The sequence below is a fragment of the Urocampus carinirostris genome, chromosome 16 (genome assembly GCF_059441175.1).
Source record: "Urocampus carinirostris isolate Australia breed hairy pipefish chromosome 16, RoL_Ucar_1.0, whole genome shotgun sequence".
NCBI classification, from domain to species: domain Eukaryota; kingdom Metazoa; phylum Chordata; class Actinopteri; order Syngnathiformes; family Syngnathidae; genus Urocampus; species Urocampus carinirostris.
The window spans coordinates 35697045-35710635 of NC_142364.1; the positions used below are offsets into that span (position 1 = coordinate 35697045).

The 13591-nt window shown below is 38.6% G+C and overlaps 1 protein-coding gene across 4 annotated transcripts in view; it reads left to right on the plus strand.

Annotated features, from left to right (window-relative positions):
- Positions 1–13591, plus strand: part of sptan1 (spectrin alpha, non-erythrocytic 1) — a 106966-nt gene that overhangs the window by 830 nt on the left and 92545 nt on the right. For all 4 annotated transcript variants that reach the window (XM_088355544.1, XM_088355545.1, XM_088355546.1 and 1 more), the window contains exons 2-3: positions 5032–5275; positions 6867–6992. In XM_088355544.1, the coding sequence (XP_088211670.1) occupies positions 5039–5275; positions 6867–6992 (363 nt within the window). In that variant the 5' untranslated portion in view covers positions 5032–5038. The remainder of the gene's footprint in view (positions 1–5031; positions 5276–6866; positions 6993–13591) is intronic.

Genomic DNA, 13591 nt, shown 5'->3' on the forward strand with positions numbered 1-13591 from the left:
ATTGGAAGTAGGGCTAAATGGACTTAGTCGACCAATAAAAATGTTTTACTAGAAAATGACAATGACCCAGCACTGGTCAGAGAATTGTATCCCCGCCGAGAAGTGTATCCCCTTTCGCTCGCACACGTCAATGACACCGTTGCTGTGACAATATTAGACACACGATGATCTGTTTATTCCATGCTATGGTGTTGAGAATTGTGTTATGTGAAAGAAAATATTTTTTTGACCTACACGTATTTAAAAAAAGCAAACTTATATGAATGTTGATGTATTTTTGCCCATTCAAATCTATACATTTTATTTATTGACAAATGGCGTTTTTTTCCACTAGGGGTGCTTATTTCCCTCTGTCATATGTATTGTAGAACATATATTGTAGTTGGTGCGGTCTTCTCTTAGTAGTAGAATTTGTATAAAGAGAAAAGTATGCTAAAGGCCTGGCAAGATATATATATATATATATATATATATATATATATATATACACACAACTGGTTAGACTTTGAGACTCGGCCAAGTTGTAATTGTGTAATGAAATTGAAATCACATTTTATAAGCAACATAAATCCCCAAAAATGTCACAACATACTGGACTGTCTCAGAAAATTAGAATATTGTGATAAAGTTCTTTATTTTCTGTAATGCAATTAAAAAAACAAAAATGTCATACATTCTGGATTCATTACACATCAACTGAACTATTTCAAGCCTTTTATTATTTGAATATTGCTGAATTTGGCTTACAGCTTAAGAAAACTCAAAAATCCTATCTCAAAATATTAGAATATCATGAAAAAGTATACAAGTAGGCTATTCAACTAATCACCTGAATCATCTAATTAACTCGAAACACCTTGCGAGGGTTTCCTGAGCCTTAAAAACACTCAGCTTGGTTCAGTAAACTAAATCACAAGTATGGGGAAGACTGCTGTCCAGAGGACCATCATTGATACCCTCCATCAGGAGGGTAAGACACAAAGAGAAATTTCTCAAAGACGAGGCTGTTCACAGAGTGCAGTTTCAAAGCATATCCACAAAAAGTCTTTTGGAAGGGAAAAATGTGGCCGGAAACGCTGCACAACCAAGAGAGATAACCGCAGCCTTAACAAAATTGTGAAGAAGAGCCGCTTCCAGAATTTGGGGGAGCTTCAAAGACAGTGGGCTGAAGCTGGAGTCCAGGTATCAAAAGCCACAGTTTACAGACGTGTCCGGGAAATGGGCAACAATAGCCGTATTCCCATGGTCAAGCCACTTCTGAACTCAAGACAACGGAATAAGCGTCTGACTTGGGCTATGGAGAAGAAACACTGGACAGTTGCAGAGTGGTCCAAAGTCCTCTTTTCAGACGAAAGCAAGTTTTGCATTTCATTTGGAAGTCAAGGCGCCAGAGTCTGGAGAAAGGCTGGAGAGGAGCAAAATCCAAGTTGCTTGAAATCCAGTGTGAAGTTCCCACAGTCAGCAATGGTTTGGGGAGCCAAGTCAGCTGCTGGTGTTGGTCCACTGTGTTTCATCAAGTCCAGAGTAAATGCAACTGTGTACCAAGAGATTTTAGAGCACTACATGCTTCCATCTGCTGAAAAGCTCTATGGAGATGAGGATTTCATTTTCCAGCATGATCTGGCACCTGCCCACAGTGCCAAAACCACCAGTAACTGGTGCACTGACCATGGCATCACTGTCCTTGATTGGCCTGCTAATTCCCCTGACCTGAACCCCATCGAGAATTTGTGGGGTATAGTTAAGAAGAAGATGAAAGACACCAGACCTACAAATGCAAATGAGCTGAAGGCCGCTATCGAAGCATCCTGGGCATCAATAACACCTCAGCAATGCCACAGGCTGATTGCCTCCATGCCACGCCGGATTGATGCAGTAATCCGTGCAAAAGGATTCCCAACCAAGTACTGAGTGCATCAATGGACATTTTCAAATGTTTGATTTAGTTTTGCTGTTATAAAATTATTTTTTTACTTGATCTGAGGAAGTATTCTAATATTTTGAGATAGGATTTTTGAGTTTTCTTAAGCTGTAAGCCAAATTCAGCAATATTAAAATAATAAAAGGCTTGAAATAGTTCAGTTGATGTGTAATAAATCCAGAATGTATGACATTTTTGTTTTTTTAATTGCATTACAGAAAATAAAAAACTTAATCACAATATTCTAATTTTCTGAGACAGTCCAGTATATGTTTTTTTTAGTTTTACACTCAAAAATGGTGATAGCCTTGGTGAAAAAAAATGTCTCTGAGCTCATTAGTCCTTATTTAAAAGGAGCTGGAGTGCCTACCAGAGGGCAACAGGTCAAAGAGATAGTGGCTGGAGTAGGAAGAGTCCTTCATAATGTTGATGGCTCTGCTCTGCTGTGTGCAAGCCGGCAATATTCTCCAGACTGCAGACTGGGTAGAGAGAAGCCAATGACTTTCTGGGCTGTGTTGATTGTTCCCCGTATGTTTTTACTGCTTGCTGCCGTTTAACAGTTGATTTTGGATCAATCTATTATTTGGTATGATTTTTATTTAACGACCTTATTACATGATCAAACATATTTTCAGTGAATGAATTGGAATGAGATAGTGGGTATTAGAAACATTTCTAAAACTTAAAACATTGAATAAAAAGCATGAGCAATCGATGAGGATGTGCTTTAACATGATACTCCTCTTCCCTCGTTAACCATCCTTCACCTTCTGATCGGCTAAGCGACTGGAGGCGGTAACCACAAACCTGTCTTTTTTTCATTTTCTATTTTTATACTTCCTTTTTTTCTTAACTTCTTTACACAACATAATTCGTAATATCAATCATCAAAGCAAGTGAGCCGTTTGAGAGCCGGCTCTCTTTAATGAGTTGAGCCAAAAAAGCCGGTTCTCTAAAAAAAAAAAGACTTGACTTCCTTTCACTACACAACTCGAACTCGTTTTACACGATTGATTTGCTGTTTCGTGATAGTCTGTGTATACCGGATGGTACCCATAATTGACAAATTTGCGTTTTTCCGTACGTATTTTCTTGTACGCCGTACACGTTTTAAAATACATAATAAACATACTTTGTATGTCAAAAACATACAGGTTGACATGTATGAATTTCTCCGCCGTTTTTCCGTGCCGGAATTATTGCCGTTGTTATCACTTTCTGAATTATGTTTTGACTTATTACTGACACTAAAGAAATTACCAATTTTGTGTTGATTTTCACCTTCCTTCGACAACACCCACCACAACAATGACGTGATCTCGAAGCAACGAGATCTCGTTTGCAGAGATCGGCGTTCAGACGAAAACTCGAACCGCAAGACCAAAACAACAATGGCGGATCTGCCTCACGAAAAGTTTGGAGTGTGGTAAATCTTTGTAAAAAAAAAAAAGTAATCGGGTAATAATGACAATTTTGTGTCAAAAAAAGTTGCGTCCCGGGGACGCACGTTGATTTGACACTATGCGTCACAAGCAAAAATGATGCGTCAAGGACGCAGGGACGCGGGCAAACGAGAACACTGGATTACGTGATCCACAAGCTGACTTTTGAAATATTCGTCAAAAGGTCATAGTCCTGAAACATTCACTGATTTTGGAAATTATTGCACATTTGGAATTCTTGTTCATTTCGTTATGATGTGTGTTCTCCGAAATTCGAACCGATATTTCCTGAGATCAAGTTTCATGAAAATCAAAAACGGTGTCATATTGATATAAAATGAATTGACCCAGTGGCTAGTAAAATATTCTACTAAAAATGCCAGTAAAAGCCCACATGATCAAACCAGCGGCTTGACTCTGAATCTTGGACCTCAGCGTAGGAATAATTATCAGCGAGTTATCTCACATTGAATTTTCATACACTTATGTATATCACTTAGTATCATAGTCTTAACATTACAAATGGGGTGTATGTATTTTGGTCTAATAGCAATTATAGTGGTTTTCATTTGAAGTTTGTTTCAAGGGAAGTGACAACAAAAGACAGAAAGCTTTATTTACGCGGGTGATTGACCATTGCAATCGTCACAACTTTAAATACAGCGCTCAACCAAGGTTCATGGGTTTATAGAGTTTTAGATTTTTTTTTTACACATTTCACCACAGTATACTTTTGACCAACCTAGTTAAAAACTAACCTTAGAAAATATTGTATACATTGCATCGCACCATTATCCAATTCCCCCTTCTTTGCCAGTAAAGAATTCTGATTATAAGCTAATTGGTCTTAAAAATACCTGTCATCAAATCTTTGCCTGACTGCGTACCGCAAACTCATCAAATTCTAATGACAGCCAAGCTTTAACATTTAAAGTACATGTGATGACTATGGAAGTTGTCAAACAAAAGAAAAGCTGAGGAATGGATTTGTGCGGAGTCTGTTGGCAGTGTTCTTTCACCACATGTCCTGCTGCTAAACACACAAGTCAAAACATAAAATAAAAATAAGTAGTTAAAAACGATACAAATACATTAATACACTATGCTATTTAACACATACAATACAGTGGAAGCAAAGTTGAAATTGAACGAAAGAATTGAACTTATTTTTGGTAATGAATACATTTTCAACGAGTTAAAATCGATTCATTTTGATCTAGATTTCATTTCAGTTTTTTCAGATTCATTGTTAAACATAAAATTAGAAAAAAATCCCTGTAAGAGTGTGAATGCATGCATCCGACTGTGCAAAGTAAAATTGACTGATATATTCATAAGAAAAGAATAGCATGATTTTGTATGTCTTTGAATCGGCTAAAGCGAGGAACCGCCCATTACTGGATGTATTCATGAATTTTATTTCCTCAAAAATATGTTAGTTCTTTTCTGATCTCACTTCAGCTTGAATAGACTTGTTGAACATGATCTTCAGTCATGTAAAATTGAAAAAAAGAAATACCATCCAAAACTAAATTGAAATGTCGATAACCTTCTGTGGACTAAAAGTAAATTAGGTCAACTCTGTCTCAAAGACTAAAATATTGATCTGTGTAGTTTTTGCAGTAAAAACATGAACCATTCATGCACTAATTTCTCATATCCTTTCAGGAAAAAAATGGAAACGACTGGAGTTAAGGTTCTGGAGACTGCTGAAGACATCCAAGAGCGTCGACAGCAAGTACTGGATCGCTACAGGCGTTTCAAGGACTTGTCTATTATGCGGCGTCAGAAGTTGGAAGATTCCTACCGCTTCCAATTCTTTCGCCGTGATGCAGATGAGCTCGAGAAGTGGATACAGGAGAAGTTGCAAATTGCCTCTGATGAAAATTACAAGGAGCCCTCCAACCTTCAGGTATGCTTATCAGATTTTAGTTGTTTTTCAAATGAAATTATTTTGACCCTTTTAAGACCATTTAGGATTTGATTGAAGCAAAGCAGGTTTATTCATGTAGCTCATTTAATAATGATAAACCTGCCTTTTATAAGGAGCTATGAGAATATAATGAGCTATGAGAATAGTGTCAGATTGCAACACAGACATGTCTTTTTTTAATTGTGGTTGCTGTGGTAATGGACCAAATTGCATTTGCTTGTTATTGTTCCTCGAGGATTAAAGGAAACTTCAGTGACTTGACATTGACTTCGATGGTGCGGAAAAAGAAGTGTAGCAACTTCCGGTGCTCTTCAATACTGATGTATAAATTGAGGACTTGGTATTTGTCTGAAAAAGTTGAAATATCATGAGCACGGTGTAAATATTGAATAAAGTACCAGTGTTCTTGTTTGCCCGCGCCCCTGCATCCTAGACGCATTATTTTTGCTGGGGACGCAGCTTTTTTGACACAAAATTGTCATTATAATTTTTTAACAAAGATTTGCCGCACTCCAAACTTTTCGTGAGGCAGATCCGCCATTCTTGCTTTGGTCTCGCGGTTCGAGTGTTCGTCTGCACGCCGATCTCCAGTTCGAGTTGTGTAGTGAAAGTCCGTTTCTTTTTAAAGAACTGGCTTTTTCGACTAAACTAATTAAAGAGAGCCGCTCTCAAATATATTACAAATTATTATGTTGTATTAAAAAGTCAAGAAAAAAGGAAGTATAAAAGGAGAAAATGAAAAAAGACAGGTTTGTAGTGATCCCTTTTAATCAGTATATTACCAACAATAATTAAATGCAGAAAATGAATTAATAATTTGAATAAGAAAATGTATTATTCTACTTAATTATATTTGCATGTATTTTTTCCTTCTAAGTGACCGTCCAAGCGACTTCATTTTTGAACTTTTTTTTTCCTATAACAAACCTCATTCATGTCGAGCAACTCGGTGTCTCACAACAAAATGTTCATTAACAATATATATGATGTAAGGAAACACACGTACAATATAACATGTTAAACTACATGAATAAACATATTTGAAAAAAAAACAACATTTTTTTGTATTTTGTAAGGGAAAGTACGACAGTTTGTAAGGGCATGGAGCACACTAAATTTTGGGGACCCATAGATCTCTGTTGGGACCCATAGATTTTTGAGCATGCGAGTCCCCAGGACCTATCACTTTTAGAGGTAAAATGAACACTGAAGTACTGTTAAACCTCCCGTTTTGTTACTGGTATGTATTAATGGTGGTAAAAACACTGACTCATTTCTCTCAACGTGTGTCATGAACATATCCAGACCTCACGGTGGAGTTTTCTATTTCGAGTGCATGCTTGTGCAAAAGAATACCTCGTCGTTTTCCTCATGCCAACATGAATTAAAAAAAACAATAAACCACACTGTATTTAAAGCTGCAGTGTTTAAGTTGTAGCAAAGAAGTAGCGGCTTGTGGTCTGGAATTTATGGTAATTATTTAGAAAAATAATAATATACATCATGTATTGGGTTATTTTCCATACTCATAAAGCTCTATTAATGCAACGTTTTTTCAACCTTTTTCTAGGGTAAGCTGCAGAAACATCAAGCCTTTGAAGCTGAAGTTCAAGCCAACGCTGGGGCCATAATCAAACTAAATGACACGGGAAATCTAATGATCAACGAAGGCCATTTTGCCACTGAAACCATTAGAGTAAGTTTTTATTATTTAGTGGCCCATAAGTATTGTTGACAACATTGTGTGTGTGTGGATGCATGCGTGTCTTCGTTTCATTAGTGCCTCACTGTATAAGTTTGTATATTTGTTGAAACACAAATATTTATTTTTTATTGTGTTTTTTTTTTCCTCAACACTTTAATCTTACTTAGTCCTACACGCCTTACCGGACACAGCAGAGACCAATATTTTCAAGTATTATTATGGCTGAGTATCTACTGGTGTGTGTTGAATTGGTGTGAATACAGAATTTCCTCTTTATGCTGTGGATCTTTAAACCTTTCATTTATTGGTGGTGAAAATGTTGGTAGATGGATATAAACTAACTACATTTGCTCTTCTTTTATGAACGACCAGATATGTCAAAACCTTTTCTTCTTTGAGGCCAGACAATTGAAGGACACACTGTTCACACAGACCTTTTATTTTACCAACCAAACCAAAATGCATGTGCTTCTTTTGTTTTCTGTGTACCGTATTTTCCGCACTATAGGGAGCACCGGGTTATAGGGCGCACCCCAAAAAATAGTTTTTGGTCCTATATATTCCATAGATAAGGCGCACCGGATTATAAGGCGCTACAATGTGAACGTCGACAAAACATTCAGATGATTCAGTCAAACTGATTACCCCCTTGCCATTCCCAAAGCTTGCAAAGAAGCAAATACGTGTCGTAGACACGTGCGGATGCGGTGTCCGTACGATGTCACTCAAATGCATCATTTCAAATATCATTCGAAAGGTTAAAGTCTTGGGATTCAGGAAATGCCAACGATTCCTTAGTTTCTATTTTCTTTTTCGCTCGCAACTTTACTGTGTATATGACAATAAACACTTGGAATTGAGTTTAATTCACTCAACTCATCACAGCTACATCAAGATCGTTCTAAAACAAGATACCGGGAAAATATAAAGCCGCATAGCTCACCTAAGTTCTCACGTTCTATAATGATACGCAATCATGGTCTTCTTACAACTGTGAGTGTAGTAAATCCAGAGTAAAATGTTTACAAATACAGACTAATGAAACATGTTTCTTTATTGCGTAGTTTAGCAAGCTTGCTATTCAGTCATCTTTTTCGGCCAATTGCAGGGTTTGTTTCGGCCCTCTAGCCTATCCGAGGCTCCGAATAACTTCAGCCAATAGCGATCGATTCAAATGATGATTGACACATTGGTTAGCCAATGAAACGCCGGTATATAAATCCCAGCATACACCGCGGACTACTCCACGTTCGGGGGAAAATCGAGTCGGCGGCTCTTGCGTAAGTTGCGAGACCTTGCGATTTAATATTGAGCCATATATAAGGCGCACTGTATTATAAGGCGCATGGTCAGCTTTTGAAAAAAATCAAGACTTTTAGGTGCGCCTTATAGTGCGGAAAATACGGTAATTAGAATAGCTTTCTGTAAGGTTGGTTTAAAATTTTCCTAAATACACTTTTTTTTAACAATTTTTCTTTCATAACTGTAAAATAAACCTTCCATTTTAAAAAAAAATTAATCTTGAAATATACATCACATAAAACTTGTATAGGAGAAAATATAATCTTCTGTATTAAATGGGCATCAACAGTCTTCAGAAACCTTGACATTTTACTGTCGTAGCCATTTGCCAAGACCAAAAACGTTCATTTTATTTTTAGTTTTTACTCAGAACCCCATCTTGACAGGAAAAACACCCAGAAAGCTAGATTTTTTCACTTGCCTGCATGATTTTGGAATGTGGGAAGAAACCGGAGTGCCTGGAGGAAAACCATGCAGGCATGGTTACAACCTGCAAACTCTACATGGGGAGGCTGCGGTAGCGGGACTTGAACTCTGAACCTCTGCACTGTGAAATAAATATCACATGCAGGGATGTGATTTTTCCGCTAATTCGCGGAATTCCGCTTTTTTGTCTCCAAAAATAAAATTTTAAAATTTCCGATTTTTTAATTGGTAAAAAAACGATTTCGTCTCGACAGCATTCCATTTTAGTGTTTCCGTAACTGAAATGAAACGTACTTGCGATTGGTTGAAGTCTCCGTGTTGACCAATAAACGCGCTTGTTATAAAGGCGTAGGAGTATGCCATTGTTCATTTCTCACACGTTTTTGCCGAGTGTTTAAAGAAGGATGTCCGAGAATGAACGCAAAGATGCTCCGCGAGTTAAAGAAATTGCTAAGATCGTAAAAAACAAGTTTCGATCGGACTGGTTAGAGAAGGAATTATCTACAAATGTTGGTGACCCCGACGTGATCCAATGTAGCGAGCAGAGACGGGAGTCGTAGGCGGAGTGTCAAACAAAGGTGCCAACGAAAGCTGCTTTAATGACATTTAAACTGGCAATAACAAAACAAACACGAGAGTGGCTAGAACCGGCCGAATTAAGAGTCCCCCTAGGAACTCGCTATCTAAACAATGGTTCCGTGGGTGAATTATGTACAACCCACTACAGTACTTTCATTTATAGATAAGATGTTCTAATATGAGTTACTTTTCATTTGGTCATGATACAATTATTTGTTCATGAAATTTGAACTCTTCAACATGATTTATGTGTTAACTTAGTAATCACATGAGTTAGATATGATAATATTCTCAATGATAGTTTTTAAAAGCAAAGGCAGTCCAATGTTTTTTAATGTGACTGATTTTGAGTTGACTTAAACTGTAAATTTATATGGGATAGTTCAAAATACATTGAAAATTGATGCTGTTGTTTTTTTTTTTATTATTTGTCATCTGAGTGCATTGAAAGTACTTAAAAACACGGAAAACCCATGAGCTCCGGGGGGCTTCGCCCCACTTGTCCCCCCACCAGGGCACTGCCCTGGACCTAGCTGGGTGCCCGCGGCCCCCAGACCCCCGCCTAATTTTCAGATAATTTCACTTTGGTCAAATCACATCCCTGCACATGGTTTTAAGTATTCAGACTTTGTATTGCGTAAAAAACACCCTTTTGAATCAGTACGCTGCAGCCATGAGTCCAATGATGCAAGTTTTGGATTTGGGGATCCTCTGCCATTCTTTTTTGAAGGTCTTCTCTCGTCTTGTCAGTTTGGATTGTGAGCAATTTCCAGGTCTCTGCAGAGAGTTGTTTTAAAGCATCCAATTTATTTTAGCAATGTTCTTAGGGCCATTGTCCTGTTATTAGTTAAATCTTCAGCCCACTCTTAAGGTTTTGAGCACTCTAGAGCAGGGGTCTCTAACCTTTTTTTAAGCTGGGGGGTTCTTTTAGTTAATAAATAGCGCAAAGGGCACCTGCGTTGATATGCATTACTAAAATAAAATCTTATCATGCTATTACTATTTTGTGACAATATTATTACCAGGTTAATGTTTGAAAGTAGTGGTAAACAGACTCAGTCGACCACCCAAAATAATTGTTTGACTAGAAAATCACAATAACCCAGCTATTTTCAGAACAGGACTGCCGGCTGTCCTTAAGGGGCACCCTGGTGCATGGGGGCACCATGTTGGAGACCTTTGCCCTAGAAAAGTTTTTTTTCTGAAAAATGGCTCTGTGTGTGGCTGCATTTATCTTTCCTTCAATTGCCCCTGCAGCTGAAAAGAATCCCCACAATATAAAGCCCCCCCCCCGACTATCAGGTTTCAGTGTAGGGATTATATTCAGCAGCAGTGTCCGGTTTTATCCACACACTGATAATAATTAACACATTGGTCTCATTGGACCAGAAAATTTTATTTTTCATAGTTTATGAGACTATACATAGTTCCCACAGACCATGTGACCCCTCCTCCGGGGTGGCCATCTTCTATGGCAAAGAACTATGTTTACACCACCTTACTGGAAAAGTGGATGACCACTGTCTAATACTTTTAAAGCCACCATAAGAGGACAAGGTGACCCATATTATAAAGATACTCTCATAAAAACAGACAGAGACAGATATGACGCGAACATTTCAGTTATTAATGCGGTGGACCCTTGTGAATTAAGGAAAGAAACGGTCAGCACAGATTATGCAAATTTGCCTCCGACACAGTACTGTCATGTGTATCATTATCTCGTACTGGCCAGAATATTTTACACATCTGAGCAGTTTCGAGCCTAAAAATCGCTGAAGGGGTACAGTTAGTTTACCAAGGGCTGGGTTAGTGACGTTTGCTTAACTCCAATAAATCAAGTCAAGTCAAGTCACATTTATTTATATAGCCCTTAATCAAAAAAATGTCTCTAAGGACTGCACAGGACTACAATTCAAAATTGCATAATTACCTGATTCTAAACCCGCATGCGGGCAAGGAACAACTCAAAAATCTCAGTGTGAGAAAGGACCTCACACGTGGTAATCCCCCTTTCAGGATTGACCAGGGTGAATTACAATTACCATTACTGTACACAGAATAGTAAATATTAGGTAAGATGTTGAAGATGTCCGGAAAAAACATGACACCAACGACGCCCTAGCCTGTAAACTAGTCCAGAAAGTCTATGACGGGCATGATGCAGCTTCCCATCTCTGCCAGCTTGTAAATGTAGGGTTTGACATGCTTCAGGTCAGACGCTGGTCCGCTGACTCATCTCAAATCGTCCTTCTCCTTCGTATCAGCCAGGCAGGCAGTCGGAAAAAGACAGGACAATACAGAATATGAGGTGGGCATCAATCATAAGCTTTGGAATAGAAGTGTGTCTTAAGCCTCGATTTAAAAACTTCCGTTGAGGTTGCACATCTTATCTCCGGAGGCAGGGCGTTCCATAACACAGTGGCCCGGATGGAGAACGCTCTCGAGCCTGCAGACTTCTTGGCTCTCGGAGTCAAAAGTAGACCGGCATTTTCCGAGCGCAGACTCCGTGCAGGAACATAGGGGGGAATCAAATCAGAGAGATAAGAGGGTGCAAGCCCATGCAAACATTTATATGTTTATAAGAGAACCTTAAAGTCACATCTTAAGTGGACTGGGAGACAGTGCAAGTTGGCCAATACAGGAGTAATATGCTTAAACTTTTTGGTCTTAGTCAAAAGTCTAGCTGCCGCATTCTGAACCAGCTGCAAACTTTTAATGCCAGACATCGGGAGACCAGAAAGCAATACATTACAGTAATCAAGCCGAGAAGTAATAAACGCATGAATTAAAACCTCTGCATCTGATTGGGACAGCATCGAACGAATCTTCGCAATTTTATGGAGGTGGTAGAAAGTTATTCTAGTAATATCTTTCACGTGTGACTGAAACGACAGATTAGGATCAAATATAACACCTAGATTTTTGACCGAGTCACTATGGGTGATATTACATTTGTCTAGGTTCAGGGTAGTGTTTGAAAACAACTGATGACAGTGAGCTGGACCAATAATCAACATTTCAGTTTTTTCTGGGTTAAGGCGTAAATAATTAAGTGAAATCCATCTTTGAATCTCAGTAAGGGAAGCCTCCAGATTTCTACAACTTAAATGTCCAGTTTTTTCCAGTGGCACATACAGTTGAGTGTCATCTGCATAGCAATGGAAACTAATATTATACTAGCGGATAATGCCACCAAGCGGAATCATATAAATACTAAAAAAGAAGGGGGCCAAGTACAGAGCCTTTAGGAACACCACAGGGCACATTAGATTGTTTAGAGGATTGGCATAGTTAACACATTGCATCCTGTCTGACAGGTGGGACCTAAACCACAAGAGTACAGTTCCTGAGATACCAATGCGCTCTAGACGAACCAATAATATGTTGTGGTCGACAGTATCAAAAGCAGCGCTGAGATCCAGCTGCAGTAACTTGATGAGGCACCGGAATTTATTACTTTAGCCAGGGCTGTCTCAGTAGAGTGTTTTGCCCTAAATGCTGACTGGACAGTTTCAAAGAGGTTATTTTCTGACGTGAAGTCATTTAGCTGCTGTGCAAAAAATGGCAGATTTGACTGTGGCCTATAATTACTTAGGCTTTCTGGGTCAAGGTTAGGTTGCTTAAGCGTGGGTTTAATGACGGCAGGCTTGAGGGCTACAGGAACAATACCCGAGGATAGTGATATATTAATAATATTTAAAACTGATGGTCTTAAGATCCCAAACAGATCCTTCACCAGTGAAGCTGGAAACTGATCAAGTAGGCATGTAGTTTGTTTGGCCCTACTGAACATCTGGGCTAGATTATCAAGGGACAAATCATTGAAACTGGAGAATTTTTCTGAACAACCGCCGACACGGTCCATACCTAACACCTCCACATCCTTATTTATGCATTTGACCGCAGATCCACTACACACAACACTAAATATACATCGTATGTCATCAAATTTTAAGATAATTACCTGTCATGAAGTGCTCTGAGCAAATCCTTCCATAAAGGTGCTTATTTCCTGTTAATCTTTGCTAGCCTCATCCGTTGTTAACACTCGGTAACAACACTTGAGAAGTTTTGTTACCGGTATTTGGTAAAATCCGATTCAAACAAGCGTTGATCCAACAAGAGACGACTATTTTTATTTTATTATCTTGGGTTGACTCTTTGCTGCTACCCAGTGCCCATAACATGTCATCAGTAATGGCGCGGGGTGAGAAAATGCCCTGGATGTTTTGACATCATTCGGGAACTGTGTACAGACGCTGCCCTACTTACGAATGAGA